The 17,450-nt window shown below is 41.8% G+C and overlaps 1 protein-coding gene across 2 annotated transcripts; it reads left to right on the top strand.

Annotated features, from left to right (window-relative positions):
- The first annotated feature begins 860 nt into the window (after positions 1-860).
- Positions 861-16,660, top strand: MMP7 (matrix metallopeptidase 7). Of its 2 annotated transcripts, XM_054188219.1 has the most exons (7): positions 861-954; positions 12,234-12,500; positions 13,019-13,242; positions 13,349-13,497; positions 15,140-15,265; positions 15,776-15,937; positions 16,496-16,660. In XM_054188219.1, exons 2-7 carry the CDS (start codon positions 12,393-12,395, stop codon positions 16,507-16,509), a joined length of 783 nt encoding a protein of 260 aa, XP_054044194.1. In that variant the 5' UTR covers positions 861-954; positions 12,234-12,392; the 3' UTR covers positions 16,510-16,660. The 2 variants fall into 2 exon arrangements, with proteins under 2 accessions (XP_054044194.1, XP_054044195.1); XM_054188220.1 differs by lacking the exon at positions 861-954 and having other exon boundaries at positions 12,154-12,500.
- The last annotated feature ends 790 nt before the right edge of the window (positions 16,661-17,450 follow it).

Raw genomic sequence — 17,450 nt, 5'->3', positions numbered from 1 at the left:
ACCAGAGGTGACAGCAGAGCCGCCATCCCTTCACCTTCCGACAGAGTCATTCCAGGTCACCTGCCGAGCTGCTCCTTGGCTGGGGACCATTCCTGTGCTCTGGTCATCAGTGACCGAGGCACACGGTAGGTCTGAGCTTGTACAGGATAATGTGATCCCCACGGAGGAAGCAAACATTGCCAGTACTTATCAACCTAAAAGTTTAGGTTTTGGCGGTCTCAGTTTCAAGTCCATATTGCCACATTTCATGTTGACTAGATTACTCAGTTTGCTAAAATTGAATCTGTCATGTATTGCTGTTTTGTGATCTCTTCCCTTATTCTGCAGAGTTTAAAGGGTTTAGTCACTCCTACCAAACTTCCACACACCTCACATGACTGCAACAGCTCTTTTTAAGGGCATATTTGCTATGGTATTCGTCTGTGTGCCTTTTTTTGGAAAAAGGGGGCATGAGAAGGGCCAAATATGACAGCATCTTAGGCAAAGCTAGAGTTTGGGTTACACATGTATATACTCCCAGCCTATGCTTTCTTTCTTTCCTACTTTCTACTGCACTCTCTCTTCCACTTGTTATAAACCTCTTGCATGCCACCTCTGTCAGAACAGTAATAGCTTGGGATGTCTTCTTTTCTGTTACAGTGATTTCATGCTGGCTGTCTACTGTTGTAGGATTCTCTTTTTTCAGTCCCACAGGGATGTACTCTATAACAATTAAAAGCTAATGTAACTTCAGTTGCTTTTTCCATGTTACGTGAAAGAAATCCGGGGGCTGGGAAAAGAGGCTGGAAGCTGTAAAGTAGCTGATTAAAGTCCTATTTTCACACCACACCACCTCTAAGTACATCACAGTCTGCAGATTCAGCAGATGTAGCCCAGCTGAGCTATGTGGATTGCTTGTCCATCCTCGTCCACTCTAGAGCACAGCAATGATGCTACAGCTGTGCTGTTGGCAAGGTAAGCATAGCTTGGGAATAAATAGTTATAAAAATTCCGAATGTTGTATTTAAAAAAAAAGAAAATTCTGGCAAAATGCACCAGCATTGGTCCTGCCTTTCTACAAGACAGCAATTATGCTCCTTGTCAAACCAGAGCAGATACTTGGTTTTGAGAATGCAGGTGTCTCAGATCCTGCTTCCATGAGTCCAGAGACTTTTTCTGACCATCCAGATATCTCAGTCATGCATTTGAGAGCAGCTTTAGCTGTCTGAGAGACTTATCTGATAGCAAGTTACTAAACTTTGTCTGAAACTTCTCCCATCAGTACTGGTGAAATGAAAGCTGAATTTTATTTTCTTTGGTACTGTTTAAAAGATGTTAGTGGCAGCAATGTAGCTTTGACTAGTACAGATAAAGTAAGCAAACCTCTCCTCCCCCCACAAAGAAGATATACTGTAGTCTCATCAGTGTGATGCTGGCTAGAAAACTACTGAAAAAGATACACTCATATTCAAGTGGGTTGGCTTCCCATTTCACTGGGGAAGTGGCGATAGCTTCCTGATCTCTGCAAGGATGCTTACATCACATGACAGCTAAAACAAGTGAGATCTCCTAGAATCATAAAATAGAGTCACAGAATCATTTAGGCTAGAAAAGACTCTTAAGATCATTGACCTAATACTGACAAAACCACCACTAAATCATGTCTTTAGGCACCACATCTATGTGTCTTTTAAACACCTCCAAGGATGGCAACTCAACCGCTTCCCTGGGCAGCCTGTTCCAATGTTTGATAAACCCTTTCAGTGAAGAAATTTTCCCCAATATCCAATCTAAATCTCCCTTGGTGCAACTTGAGGCCGTTTCCTCTTGTCCTATCGCCTGTTACTTGGGAGAAGAGACCGACCCCCACCTCTCTACACCCTCCTTTCAGGTAGTTGTAGAGAGCGATAAGGTCTCCCCTCAGCCTCCTTTTCTCCAGGCTGAACAACCCCAGCTCCCTCAGACCCTCCTCATATGATTTGTTCTCCAGACCCCTCCCCAGCTTCGTTGCCCTTCTCTGGATCCGCTCCAGCACCTCAATGCCTTTTTTGTGGTGTGGAGCCCAAAACTGGACACAGTGCTCGAGGTGGAGCCTCACCAGTGCCAAGTACGAGGGAACGATCACTTCCCTAATCCTGCTGTCCACGCTATTTCTGATATAGAACACAGTTCAGTTCCTAAGTCAGTAAAGCTGCATGCGGTTGCATCCATAAAATGGAAACTGGCATGTTTCAAGCAGATTCATCATTACAGATGTTTTTCTTTCCACAGTTAACCATGAAATTTTTGCCATTAAGTGTAGGCATGTTCAAATCTTTTCTCTCAACTATTTCTGCTCCTATGTATCTCCAATCTTTAAAGTCTTGCTATTCATGTAGCAAAATATTCCCTTTGCTACCTAGTATATTCATTTACTTGTTCACCATATGAAAAAGTGCATTGCTGTCTTGAGGTATACTCATGTCACACTTTGTTCCATTTATAGCATTAGTCTCTATCCATTTCACTTACCTGTATGTATAGAGCTCCTAATGATAGAACATCTTTCTATGTTTTCCCATTATGCTTACTTTGCAAGTTTATGTGCTGCTACTATAAATATTACATGGGGTGAACAGTATGCATGCACTCTGTATAAAAAATAAGTAAATAATTACGTCTTCTGATTTCACATCTGTTTCTCTTCAGTTTAAGTTCATATTACAAGACAAAGTTGCAAAGAAATAAGGCCCGTATAAATTCATGAAAATAATATGCAGAAATAAAAGAATCATGGGTATTATCTTACTGCAACAGTGTCAAATTCTGTAGGGGTATAAAAGATGCTATAAGCTGTATAACAGGCCAGCTATACATTGGGTCCAACAATGACCCAAAAATTGGGTCAACATAAAACCGGTTGATCAAACATTGATCCAAATTTTCATCTTAAAGACCTCTAGTGTGAGCACGTGAACTTTGCTTTAATGCAACAATGCCTAAACATTTGGTTTGATGGGCAGCTATAGAGCTGTTTTATGATCTGCTATGTTTTTTCATCAGGCAGGTATGGGCTGGGGTTTTTTTGAAACCTGGGAACAGGTGTGGCAAACCAGGGCAGTTTCCCAGTAGCTGACTGCTGCTCGCATATTCTTGCAATTAACGTAACTGCCCTCAGTGGTTTAGGTCAGACATCCTGAATGAAAGTAGAACAATATGAAGTTTTTATTTCTTCACACAGAAGTCTGATAATAAGGGAAGGAATGAAGACTAATAATTCTACAAATACTGGAGACACCAAGAGGATGATGCATTTGCTCTTCCAAAATGGAATCATATGATCATAGAAAGGTTTGGGTTGGAAGGGACCTTTAAAGGTCATCTGGTCAATGAGCAGTGAGCTGGGACAAGATCTGACACTATTGTTTGTATTAACTACAGGAAAAGACACCCTTGCTTGACAAGGACATTCACATCATTGAAGTGACTACTTTTTTTCTCATTATTTGGGAAGCTGTCACAATCCACAGTGCAATAGCCATAAAAGCTAATACAGGCTAACATCCTTCTGTGACCTAGAAAGAGAGCACAACCCTGGTGCAACACCTCTGGTTTCACTGTACACAAGCAATGACATTAAACTAATTGTAAACTACAGAAAACCAGTTGTATTGGAATTGTGTAAAACATACTGGGTTTGCTTTTTTCTCTTCTCCTTGTCATGGTAAGGTTACTGATATGTTACTACCACAATGGAGTCAAACTCCTTCCACCCTTTGCAGAGTAATAAATAACTACCTCCAGAGCAAACCAGAGAAACAGCAGGCTGGGGCAGGTCGTGGAATCATAGAATCATAGAATAGTTTGGGTTGGAAGAGACCTTTAAAGGTCATCTAGTCCAATTCCCCTGCAATAAGCAGGGACATCTTCAACTAGATAAGGTTGCTCAGAGCCCCTTGATTGTTTCCAGGGATGGAACATCTTCCACCAATCTGGCAACCTGTGCCAAGTGTTTCACGACTTCAGCATAAAAAATTTCTTCCTTCTATCTATCTAAATCTTCCCGCTTTTAGTTTAAAGCCATTATGCCTTCTCCTATTGCAACAGTCACTCCTAAAAAGTTTGTCTCCATCTTTCCTGTAGGCCCCCTTTAGGTACTGAAAGGCCGCAATAAGGTCTCCCCGGAGCCTTCTCTTCTAGAGGCTGAAGAACCCCAGCACTCTCAGCCTGTCCTTATAAGAGAGATGCTCCAGCCCCTGATCATTTTTGTGGCCCTCCTCTGGACCTGCTCCAACAAGTCCATGTCATGTTCAGACAGGATGCTGTGACAAATAAATTAATTCTCACTGCAAAGGGCTGTTTATTTCTAGAAAGAAAAAAAAAAAAAAAACCTAGGCTAGTTTCCTCCTTCCATAAAAATTTAAACTTGCATTACGTAAAAATACAAACTTTACTTACAGTTTGGGACACAGAGAGGACTGGAGAGAGTCTTCCTTTAATGTGCAATCTTCTTGTGTTACACATTAATGTAAAGGACCATAAAGGATTAAAATACACAAAAGCCTATTGTTCCTGACCTGTGATCAGCCATAATCACCTGGCAGTGACAATTGCTTCTGGAGAAAACCTAATGACGTCAAATTGCTTTTAAAGGGCCCAGGTGCTGGCTGTGCCTCCACGAGTGTTTCACTCCAGACCAGGTGTGTGTTCCCAAAACCAGACTCCCAAACTTCTGTACTCATTGCACTCGGGTTCACACCAGGATCAGCTGGGCCTGAGAAAACCGTGTCCCTTTCAGATGGTACTGAGACAAAAAGCACACCACCCCACTGACAGACACCCAGACTGCTGGGCCAGACCTGAGTTGGTCTGGAGCAACCCCCTCCCACATGGATGCCCAGGCCTCAGTACCCACTGTTTTATCTTCCACGTCCACTTTACTCCTTAATATAGGCATAGACTTTGGTGCCTGGAAAAGAATCTAAGCAGACTTTTGTCAGTGATGAAATTGTGATGTGAAATTCCTCCTTCCTTTTTTTTTTTTGCCCTGAAAGCTCTCTAACTCTAGTGGGTTGACCTTGGTTGGCTGCTAGGTGCCCACCCAGCTGCTCTCTCTCACTCCCCCTCCTCATCAGGACAGGAGGAGAAAATGAGATGAAAAAGCTTGTGGGTTGAGATAAGGACAGAGAGACAGCTTACCAATGACCATCACAGGCAAACCAGACTCGACTTGCAAGAAATTAATTTAATTTATTGCCAGTTAATAAGTTGATAACAGAGTAGGATAGTGAGAAATAAGAACAAAACTAAAAATACTTTCCTCACACTCCCCCTTCTACCCAGGCTGAATTTCGCTCCTTTGTTCTCAACTCCTCTACCCTCTCCCTGCCATCCCTCAAGCGGCACCAGGGGGGATGGGGGCTGGAGTCAGTTCATAACACTTCATTTCTGACACTCCTTCCTCCTCATGGTCTTCCGTTGATCAAGGATGGGGGTAGATCGCGGTGTCTTCTCACAGAGTCAACCCCTGCAGGCCCCCTGCTACCAAAACTTTGCCATACAAACCAAATACACTAACATCTGCCTATACCTCCTGGTTTAGATGTCTTACATACTTCCTGGTTCTGGCTTCCTTGGGAGGGTGAAAACAAACAAAAAATCATTTATTGGAACAAAGGAATATGAGAAGAAGGAGAGGAGGACGAGGACAGGGCTTCACCTGAGTAATGCTTTGCCTGAGGTTGAGTTATTTCTTTACAAAAGTCAGGAGGTTGTATTTACAGGAAATGAAATGGCATTTAATTTTTTTAGCTGAACAGCAAAGTTCTTTTAAGCCTGTGTATTAATGTATTTATTAAGCTTTTTACAAATTAGACATTGTCAAACTCCTGCTATAAACATTTGCAACTCCATCAAGTCTGTATCTATTATATAAATTTTGTACATTATCATAACATACTCTTTCATCAAATATTGTTTGGCTGGAAGCATCTCTAGTAGTTCGGTAAATTTTATATAACTTAATGAACAGACCCTCTGAGAGGAAAAAAAACAAGCTGAAATGTAGAAAAGCAGACAGGATGGAAAAGTAAAATAAAAAAGAAATGGCGAATAAAAATCAAAAAAAAAGGTGAGAAGATGTTCCCGTGCTCTTTGAATCTCCTTGAGGCAATGATGCAAGAATTTTTATACTGTTTTCATGAGGCAAACATTTTTAATGGCAAATTTACTGCCTTTAAATTATATACTCGTCATGACACAGTAAAGAGAACAATTAAGAGGCCTTGTGGCTATATCTGCTTGTATTTCTTCTTGCAGTTTTGTGGGAAAATGTGAGATAAATGCATCACAGATGGAGTCAGGAGTAATATTAAAACATACAGTAACAATAAAAGGGATTTTTGTAACTCAGGATGGCAGCCTGTGGGGTGGGAAACAGCACACTTCAGGTGTCTGTAACGTAAGGAGAGATATCTGGACTGCTCAGCTAAGTGCTCCCTATGGCAGACAGCGATCAATACGCAGCTATAAGCCACAACTAACCCAGGAGATTTTAGGAATCCAGTCACATGCAGCGAAGCCCAGTGTTACCCTTCAGTTTCAAACAAATGGAGTGAAAAATAGCTACTCACATGGGGTTTGGTCAAGCAACCACTCAGGCTGGTGAGCAGCTATGTGGATAACTGTTCTAAAGTTAGCGAGGCTTCTTTGTGACTCACTCCTCACCACCCCAGCGCAAGCGGTCCTTATTTGGATGTGCAGCTTTTTAATGGTTGTGTCGCTTTTTAACGGTGTCAAAGTCAAAACCCACCACGCTGGAAAACTCAGCATGACTTGCTTTGTGTGAATCAGAGGCTGCAACTCTGCTCAAGGAAGGAAGTTTTTGGTGAAAGAACATCTCAGTGGTATAACCAACTTTACCAACAAGGTGATGTTATTCTCTTTACACTCAGTTACTGGAAATCAGACAGAGGAATTGAAAAGGACCCATCCCATGCTCAGAGGATCTTTCTTATCAGCAGGCTATCAGCTTCCAGCTATGAATCAGTGCTGTGAATCAGGAGTCATTTGAATAGAGACAATAACATGACCATACCCGACAACTTCTAGAGAAGAAAAATGGCATAATTTATTTTTTTTTACCTGTGTGTTCATTTATGGCTGTTTTTAGTTTTTTGCAATCCTCCTAGCTGAATCTCAGCTTTGTCTAATACACGTGAGGTAAATCAAGCTTCTGCACTGGTCTTATGTTGACTGCATCCCAATTCAATCTCTCTCAAGTCTATCAACACTCTGGTGTTTCAGGCTGTGTAATTTTTCCATAGAAATAGGATTTTGCTAAATGAGGCTAAATGCAAAAATTTTGGTTAATGTTATTTATACTCCCAGCACTTTTTCCAAAGACCTATGCAACTCCATGAGGCTCAGCGCAGGTAAAGGCACAAGAAGGTAAACCCTTGCTGTGTCTACCCTGCCTTTCAAACCCTAGCCTCCCTCATCACCGAAGCCCAAACTCACTGTGCTGTCCCAGCGTGTCCGGACACGTGCAGATCCTCAGGATGAGTCAGGAAAAGCTTCAGACATTGGCTGCTCCTTAGTTTGGGTCACAATTAGTGTGGACAGATGGAGCACAGCACGCCTCCACACGCTGACACAGCTACTCTGCCTGCCCTTGCAACACCATTATATGGTCAGTCTCTTTTAGATTGGGACTCTGCTGCTTATCACGGAGATTTGCTGCAGGATTACAGGCACTCTGAGGTTACTTTAGTCCCAAGTACTAAGTTAAAGGTTTCCTACATGAAGGGATATGGATTTGTCACGACAAGATGACCATAGATTGCATCTTGACTCGGGTCTTTAAAGATGGTGTTGAGCCAGACTTAAAAATGGATGGGGACAGCCAGCTACAAAAAGGGAATTAGCAAATGACAGGTGACTAGGAGAGGTTATGCCACTACTCCTGCCCAGCAAGGTTTGGATCCACACTTCAGTGAAACGCAGCTGACCGACCTCCTGCCCTCTTCCCCGGGTACATGTGCTTCTGGAGGAAGGAAAGACTGCATGCACCTAAAGGTTATATCTTATGACTTTAATTTACATTGAATAAAGCGAATTATTATATGGGAAATTTTGAGATCTCCAAATGTGTCTTAGCTGGAGGAAAGAGAGACTCCTGATTATTGACCAATGGAGCAAATTAAAAAATGGAGGATGTCAGAATTAACACAGGTAGGTAACACTTACAGGAATGCCACTTCCCTTGTGGTTTATTGCTCAAGATTAGTACTGTAAAACCTTCTCTCTATATTTACGTATTTTTCCCACACGATGTCCCAATTAAACTGTTGTAAATACAAAGTCACTAAATGTAAAGCAATTCTAGACGCTGTAAGAAGACAGTAAATCCACAATTTGAGATATGTTAAGTTTGATTGATTAAATATTAGTAACTTATATGTGACAGTTCTTGTCACATTGTTTGTGCTGAACCTGAACATCTAATCCCTTCCTCGGGCGTTTCCTCCCCTAAAGCAGAGGGACGTGAGGTAGATCCTACTGGGAAATAGCTCAGTGCACCTTGATCCAGCCAAACAGGAGGGAAGAACAGGATTGCCTCTCTCCAGGCATGGGCTGACACAACGTCCAGGGGCCTTGGCAGGACCTTGGCGCCCAGGCAGGGATGAGTGGAGGCTTTTACCCTCACGCAGCCTGCAAAAGGGATACATAGCCCTGGATTCCAGGTTCCAAGGGATTCCTTTGAAGAGAACCCCCTCAGGGGTAAAAATCTATGGAAAAGGAGTGCAAAAGCCTTGGAGATGTGCCTCCCTCTACTGTCTAGGATCCAGCCAAGAAAAATGGCCCATAACAACCATGAGGGGACTTCAAATCTGTGCCGCTCAGAAGACATTTTGCATCCCAAAGGAGTGTGCCACAGGAAGCTGAGACAAGAAGGAGGATGAAGGTTCATTTTGTGGAAAAATACCAGGAAGGTTCTGAAGCAGACTGTGTGTCACTTGACTTAGCCTCAAGAAATCACAACGCAAAGCATCATTTTACTCTATATAAATATTTGCCATGTTTGAATTTTATTTTTTGTTTGCCAAATTGAATAACCAGATAACAGACCAGAACAAATCAGGTGTCCTGGAGACCTAAGAATCCAGGTCTATCCAGTTTGGTATGACCTTAAATACAATATTGCATAATTCACAAGTGACCCAAACAAAATATTTTCCGGGAATTTCTGACCATTCTTTTTGCTTGGTATTCACTGTAGTGGGCTGACCACAGCCAGCAGCTCATCGTTCACGTAGCTGCTCACTCACTCCCCATGCACAGTGGGATGGGTGAGGGATTAGGATTAGGAAGCACAAAAGAGAGAAAACTCATCAGTCTAATTAGTGAAAGAAAGGAGAGGCCGAAGTGATGCAAAGGCACACCACCTCCCACAAGCAGACTGATGTCCAGCCAGTCTCCAGGCAACAACTACCTCAGAGGACAACCCTCACTCCACCATGTTCTTCTGCTAGACCATTTTTATAGCTGAGCATGACATTATATCATATGGAATATCCCTTTGGAGAATTTGGGTCAGCTGTCCCAGCTGTGTCCCCTCCCATCCTCTTTCCCACCCAGCCTCTTCCATGTGGGGGCAGAGAGTGAAAAAGAGAAAGCCTTGACGCTGTGCAAACACTTCACCAATACCCAAAAGACTGGTGTGCTATCAACAGTGGTTTAGCCACAAATCCAAACACAGCACCATACGTGCTGCTATGAAGAAAGTTAACTCCATCCCAGGTAGACCATAGCATTCACAAAGACACTTGAGCAGCTCTTGACTTGTATTAACTCCACTGTTTGCTGCATTCAGGTTTGGCAGAATCCAGCTGAGCCTCCTGTCCAAGTCAAATGACCAAGAAACACTGATCATTCACCACTGAATGATTCAGTTCTACTTCACTTTTTCATCCCACTCGTGCCCAGAGAAGGCTCAGGTTTTAGTTTCTGTATATGTATCTTTCTCTAGACCACAAAACCTCTGATGTCCATCAATGAGTTCCACATAGGACATATAGTTTCATGGAGCATCCTTGTTCACAGCAGGGTTTCTCACATCACAAAATGTCACAGTGTAAGCATTTCAGTCGCAATATTGTGAGTCTTCTTAATAGAATTTTACATCATGGAGCGCTTTTATCTTCACTGTGTGGCTACAGCAACTTCTATTATTAAATGTCTCTAACAGCATTTCTTCTGACCTCCTTGAACTTTCTCTACACCTTTCTCTACACAGGCCATACTCTCTGGCATAAGCACAGGTTCTCTACTGAATGTAAATTATATGACTATGATGTTTGGGAAGGAAATTATTTTTCTTGATCCACAACAGTCTTTGTCATTCAAAATCAAGACAAAAAGATAAAGTCTTCAAAATTCACACAGCCACATCTAAAAATCAGCATCGGTTTCCTTTTGATATTGATCTTATTAGAATTAGATTGATTCCTGCTGATTTTGAGCCCAAATAAATGAAAATTCTTTTCTTGGGAAGTTTTATTATTTCAATTCAAGCCCAATGTTCATCGAAACCCTTTCTCTCTTTTTTTTTTTTTAACAAAAAAAAAGGAGGGTAGTTGACAAATTTCCAGCAGAAAATAAAATGGAACATGATGCCTGTCCTTTTTCAGTAAGCTCTTGTGTTTAAACTCCCCTTTTCAGTTTTGCCCATGTCCCACTGAAAGGTGTATGTGAGTTGCTCAATAGTTTGTCAATTGGAATGGGGCTCTGGAGGCTTTCGCATTCTTCTTGTGTGTAAGAGGAAATAATCAGTACCACACACCGGAGTCATGGAGTTCAAACTGGTTTAAACACATCCTCACTTCCTGCCACCCAGATCCTGGTCCAGATCCTATGTACTGCCACAGTTAGACGTAAAGTCAGTTGTTGAGGCAGAAAAAGATGAACCTGCTCCTAACAATAAAACAGCTTTTTTTCATCAAGCTTTAAAATTTGGACTTTGATAGAATTCCTGCAGGCCTACCAAAATGTACAGAAATGATGACATGGGAGGTATCTTGGCTGTTTTCAATATCAGGTGGGAGCATCACTCCCTTAGCAACTGTTTCAGACACTACTGTGTAATGTAGTCCTCTCCTGCGTAATTCAGCAGCGTTTTGATATAGATCATCTCTGTCTGAAATCAAAGTCTTTCTTGTTACATCAGTGAGAAGTACACGGGACTCTTCCATACCCACAAACCCACAAACTCTTCCATACATGTTCAGCTATACCCACACAAGCTGTCCTGTTGTGAGAAACAGTAATGGTCTTTTCCCATTTATGTGCCTTTCCTTTCGGATTAGAGATAATATGGTCACAAAACTTCACAGACTCAAAAAAACCCACATGCCAGCCTGTGGACCGGTGTTTCCAGTCCTTAAAAACTATCACTTCCAGCGGGGTTTGGTGGAGTGCAGCTGAGACCAGCGTAGGTCTCAGGGGACCAGCAAGGTTGTGGCTGCCCTGCTCAGCTCTGGTTTTCTCTGCCAGCGCTTCATGGACCTCCATCAGATTGCACTGGTACAGACAGAGGTAGAAGATAGCTCCACGTTTGTTAGGGTAAGCTCCTCTCTTTTTCCCTGAGGGCTTTCACCCATTCTTGTAAATTATGTTTTATATCTAGTTCTCCAACGTAAAGAGACTCTCCTGAAAGCCCATCTCATTTGGGAGGAAAGGGACAAAGGCTTCTCACAACCTCCTATTTCTAGAGGCCACGCTTAAAGTGCTCTCTTCTGATCTCTGTGAAAACAGCAGAAACCTCTTTAACTTCACTGAACCTGCAGCATCCTACCCTGCATCCTATCCTGTATCCTATCCTGCAGCATAGGATACCTCACAACCGAATTTGACTCAGAAAAATTACCTAGACAGTGTTGTCCATGCTCCCTAGGAAATGCCAGTGGTTTCAGTGAGATAGTACTCCTGCCCTTCTCTTCTCTGTCTCTGCCCCAGCTAATACAGGCAGGCTGGCTGACCAACAGGCTGTTGCAAAACGCCTTTGTGTATAAGGAACCTGGGGGAAGCGCAGTAAGAAGTGATTATACAGTAACTGCACTGATGAAGTTCCAGAACTGAACTTCCCCGTGACCCTGTGGTTTCACTGATGGAATAATACGAAAAGAGAGAGACAAAGCTGGCTGCGAGCTGTGACATGACATCAACAGGGAAGTCAGAGGGAAGATTTGTTTAACATGTGTTCATTTACTTTTTAGAATAGTGATGACATTACAGTAACACCACAAAAAGTGAGTCATGTGTGTAATCACCTCTTGGAGCTATCAGGATCTATATAAGCGTTTTAGCTGTGGGCTTGGGAGACAGAAGGTCGGACGCTTTCTGCTGCAGCAAGGCTCCTTGGCAAGCTGGGCACTATGCAATACCTTCTACTTTGTGCCGCCATCCTCCTACCTGGGAGTCTTGCTTTTCCAGCACCCCTTCAACTAGAAACACCGAGCAACACAGACTTGCAGAACATAACGGTATGTTACCAGGGGAACAATGTAACTGCATTATGAATAACCTGATTTTTGATTCAGCTTCTACGTTCCTTTCCTATCTGCTTATATTATCTTCTTATCCTACATTAACACAACAGTTTTTGCAGAGGTGACATAAAACAATTTGCTGACTAGCTTAGACACCCTAAATCTAACTTACAAAAGAGACCAAGTTCCAACTGGTAAATAAAGCGGAGCATGACATTTTTAAAACATCTCAAAAATATTATGTATACTGCAGATTTGAATGCTCAGTAAACTGTGTTTACTTAAAAGAATTGCTTGCTTACTGTGTCGCTGCTATTGCAATTCTTTTTAAATACACTAATCTATACTGCAGAGAGAACAGCATTTAGTAAACTGAAATGGGAAGAAAAAACTACATCTAAAACTAGCCACGACTGCAGGATGAAGAAACAGTTCAGTGAAACGAAAAACGCAATTACCAAAAGATCACAGATATATATATATCAATTTTTATCTTCGTTTTCTTCTTCCAGGTATATCTTGATAAATTCTTTCCAATTTTTACAAGAACACCAAGCCTAAGCTTAGAAGAGAGGATTAAAGAAATGCAAAGGTTTTTCGACCTGCCTGTAACTGGACAATTAGATGCAGAAACATTAGGAATAATGAAAATGCCCAGATGTGGACTCCCTGATGTCTCAGATGCCAAATCAGCTCCTGAAGCTTCAAGATGGGGAAAGACAAGTTTGACTTACAAGTTAGTGATGTTTCAGGTTTTATGGGGAAAGGGGTTGCTTTGTGTCTAACTATGTGGGTTTCCTTCACACCCAAAATGACATTAACCTGTTTAATTTTGCTGCCAGGATTTTCAATTATACACCTGATCTATCAGTGAAGAAAGTGGTTAACGCAATTAAACGGGCTTTGGCAGTATGGAGTGATGTGACTCCACTGGAGTTCAAAAGAGTATACATCAGATCTGCAGACATTGTGATTGGATTTGCATATGGTGGTGAGAATACCTGTCATTTTTAAAATGCAATGGTCCATATTTCACTCAAGCGTGTATTTTTATAGTCACAGCTTTAAAAGAAAGAAGAGTTTGGAATTATTCTGAAGTCTGCATAAATTTTATCTTTTTTTTATCATGACACCAAATCTATATATTATGACTGTTTCACCTTATGAAACCATTAGAAAATCCTTCCAAATTTACAGCTGTGAAATGGAGGGAGAATTCAGCTCCAGAATGAGACACCTAAATTTAGATGTTAAAGGCTCTGTCTGCCTTAATAAATAGTGCAAACTACTGGGACCAGATCTGTGGAGCAAAACAGCTGGGTCTGAAGACTCAGCCTCCACAGGCTGGATTCAGGCACATTCAGGCAGGTTTACTTTGGTCTAGATCTAGTCTGGCTCCCTGCACTGAACAGTCTTTGGCAGCTGGGGTGCATTAGCTTTGGCCATAAAGTATACCTTCTGGTTGATTTTCTTCTAGAAGGAATCCCATTGGTGCGCTCCAAGACTGCACCAAGGTGCAAGCCAAAGCATGGTATACGTGGATGACCAGTAGAATCACTTCAAGAAGCTCACTTGTGATCCAGACTAATACGTGAATGTAGCCATAACTTTAACTTGTTCCTGGCACCTAAACTGACTCAACTTAGACAAACTAAATGCCTACTTTAAGGTTGGCTGACTTGTTCTCTAGATCCATTGGCAATATTTACTAGATCTCCATTGACTGTAAGTGAAGATCAGACACCTGGCTTACAAGTAGATGACTGCATATAAACACCAAAATGTCCCAGGCTCATGCTTCACTGATGGGAAACATATTATGTTGCCATGAAGAGTCGATTCATGTGCCAGTCAAAGTGAGAAAGGGTCCTGCAAGCTGGAATGGGTTTTAATCCCTCATCACGCACTAGGACTAGGTCTCTTCTGCCTGTGTTATGCCTGCCTCAAGGTCTATCTACATAGTCTGAGGGAAAGGAGACAGAATGGCATCTGAATCCCCAAATACTCCTCAATCCCGTTGAAGCTCACTAAGGGGTAGGGGGAAATTTTCAGAGCTGGTACAAATATATCATCTTGTCAGTTCTTGCACTCAAGGTAGGAAATGGTAACATTCCACATGCACTGTTACAGAAGTGCTGTCCCCAAGGCTGGGGACAAATGAACTTAACTCTTCAGGAACATGGTTATCTCTCCCAAATCATCGTCTTCCACTACAATCAGTACAAGTGAGAATGTCTACAACTAATGTTGCCCAGCACTTTCCAACATCAAAAACATTCAGGTGCTTATAATGTTGTCGAGCATTAAGTATTTATTCTGAAATAATCCCAGATTGCTGCCTCAGAAACACATTTCTGACAAAGGCTCAGAAGAAAATGTTAAACTCTTTCTGAAACATGCAGCAGCCTGAAGTATCAAATACAAATTTTGAACTTAAGTCATGAATTTGGAGAGCGTTTCCTAAGCCTTGCTCCTTGTTTTTACAACCTTGCTGGTACTGTAGGATTTTTTTTTAAGGATTGGTAATGAACAAAACTAGCACAAACAAACCGCATGCTTCAATTTGCTGAATTTAAACATTACAGCTGATGCTACCTGATGACATTTGTTTCTTTATTTCTTTTCAAATGCAGCGCATGGTGATGGATACCCTTTTGACGGAAGAGGTAACGTACTAGCTCATGCGTTTGGACCTGGACGAGGGCTTGGTGGAGATGCTCATTTTGATGAGTCTGAAAGGTGGTCAGAGTACGATCAAGGTAAAACCCACGTATGCGTATGAAGGGGAAAGGCGAATATTGTACATACCAGAAGAACAGAGCCATAGAAAATGCTTTCCATAACTCTTCATGCTTTGTCACCGTTTCAGTACCAACATTTTCATTCTTTTCAAACACCTTTCTAAGTACTTATGCTTCATTATCATTAGCAGCTACATAATGCCTGTTATGTCCATATTTTAAAGCACTTTTTACAGGCTAAACAAGGACTACAAGCCTCTGTTTTCTACATAAATTACAAAAAGGTAAAATGACTTGCTTGTAGGAATAAGGTTGACTAAAAGCAGAGTTGTGAAGAGACTCAGGGTCTCTAGATGTATATGAAAGGGATCAGTAATGTTTTTATTAAAATATTATAGTTACATAAGAAAGTCCAAGGTTTCATTCCAAGGGAATGAAAGGTATAAATTCTCCTGCTACGTCAACTCTTCGTATGCTAAAAAGAAATGCCATACCTTTGACTTATTTTTCTATGCTTCTGTGCTGCAGACATTAATTTGTTCCTTGTTGCTGCTCATGAATTTGGCCATTCTTTGGGACTTAATCATTCAAATGTTCGTGGAGCTCTGATGTACCCTATCTACTCATATACGAACCCAGACAACTTCACACTTCCAGAGGATGACAGGCAAAGAATTCAGAAGTTATATGGTAAATTCATTATGAGATTTAATTTTCAAGATAAAACCTACTGGGGTACAGGTTTCACTACTCTCCCTTATTGCAAGGGCCTCATCATGTTACCAAAAAAGAAAGAAGGGGAACAAACTTGGTAAAAACACATTCCTGTCTACTCCATCCACTATGTTCCTTCTGTAGCGTGTCCCCATTGCAACCAAGAAGTGATGGAACACCAGTGCGGCTGCCCAGCGCACTGTCTTCCTGCACACTTGCATATTGCCAAACAAATCCTGTGGACCTTGCTCTGGAAATGAGCTGTTTCAGTGAGTGAGGCTACTGGCAGGAAAATGAGAGGGATACTGTGCGACTTATCAAGTCAATGGGACAGTTCAGTGAAGGCAGAAACTACTCAGCAGTAGGAGTGGAACATAACCAGAATCGACCCCACGGGGTAAACTTTGCCAGGTTTGCTTTTCTTTAGGCACCATGCTCCTCAGGACATGCTAGAGGAACACTAGGAATAAAACATAGTTGTCTGCATTGTCCATTTCCACTACAGACTCTATATTTTGTGCTTCTTTCCCACAGGGAAAAAATCTTGAAGAAAGAGCTTCAGAAAGACCAAAGAATCCACACCTTTTTGCTTTGGTGTTCCCCAACAATTTTAATCCTCTAGCTAATTAAAGTGGTAAACTCATGGGCTGCACTTTCTGAATTATTATATTGATTTATTTGCACTTCATACAATTTCACTCAACCATTAAAAAAAACCAAACTTGTATACTCTGTTGTCTAATGTGTTTTTTTTCTTCTGACATTTCACTGGGGGATTAAATAACTCCTGCATGTGTGACAGACAGACAAACAAACATCTTTCCAAATAGAGGTATAGGTACCTAAAGAGCCTGTGTGCATTTACTGCTGGAGTTACAAACTTTGTTCCCAGCTTGCTTTCAGTTCCCATGCATGTCCTGGCCCTTCACAGTACCTACTGCTGCCTCCTCAGAATCACACTGTGCTTCCCGTGTGGCTCACACATAGAGGAGAAGGTCTCCGCAGTGCTTCTTTCCGCATGGGCTGGGATGCTTTCCCAAAGGGAACAGCTTTTCAACTTCATGTCCGCCCTGGCTTGCCAGAGAAGCAGGTTTGAGAAGTAGTGGACTAGAATTCCCATTGTCCACTGTGACATTCAAACACCTGTCAGATATTTTGAAATTAAAAAACAAAAAAACTAAAACAAAACAAGACAAAAAAAAAACAACAAAAAAAACAAAACCAAAAAAAGAACAGGAATTCTCCTTCCCACCTTTGGAAGGCTAATCCCACATTTCCAGAAAACAAAAACAAGCACAGATAGGCATAACCCTGGCAACACTAGGAAGACCTCCTGATTGCTGGAGCTGGCCAGCTGTCCTCTGAGATGCCCTCTGCTGCAGGGTGAGATGCCTGTCTTCCTGCAATAACTGAAGAGCTGAAATGACATGGGAAAATGCATCCATGTCTCTCAATCCCAGGAGAAAATGGCCATGCCTTCCTGGATCCC

Source organism: Rissa tridactyla, chromosome 1 (assembly GCF_028500815.1).
Source record: "Rissa tridactyla isolate bRisTri1 chromosome 1, bRisTri1.patW.cur.20221130, whole genome shotgun sequence".
In the NCBI taxonomy this organism is placed as follows: Eukaryota; Metazoa; Chordata; class Aves; order Charadriiformes; family Laridae; genus Rissa; species Rissa tridactyla.
This window is presented reverse-complemented; position numbering and strand designations above follow the sequence as displayed.

Bases quoted from the DNA above. Each gene is read 5' to 3' on its own strand.
- MMP7 (XM_054188219.1), top strand. From the start codon at position 12,393: ATGCAATACCTTCTACTTTGTGCCGCCATCCTCCTACCTGGGAGTCTT. The intron at 13,243-13,348 runs GTTAGTGATGTT...TTTTGCTGCCAG, and splicing joins AAGACAAGTTTGACTTACAA to GATTTTCAATTATACACCTG. The intron at 13,498-15,139 runs GTGAGAATACCT...TTTCAAATGCAG, and splicing joins GATTGGATTTGCATATGGTG to CGCATGGTGATGGATACCCT.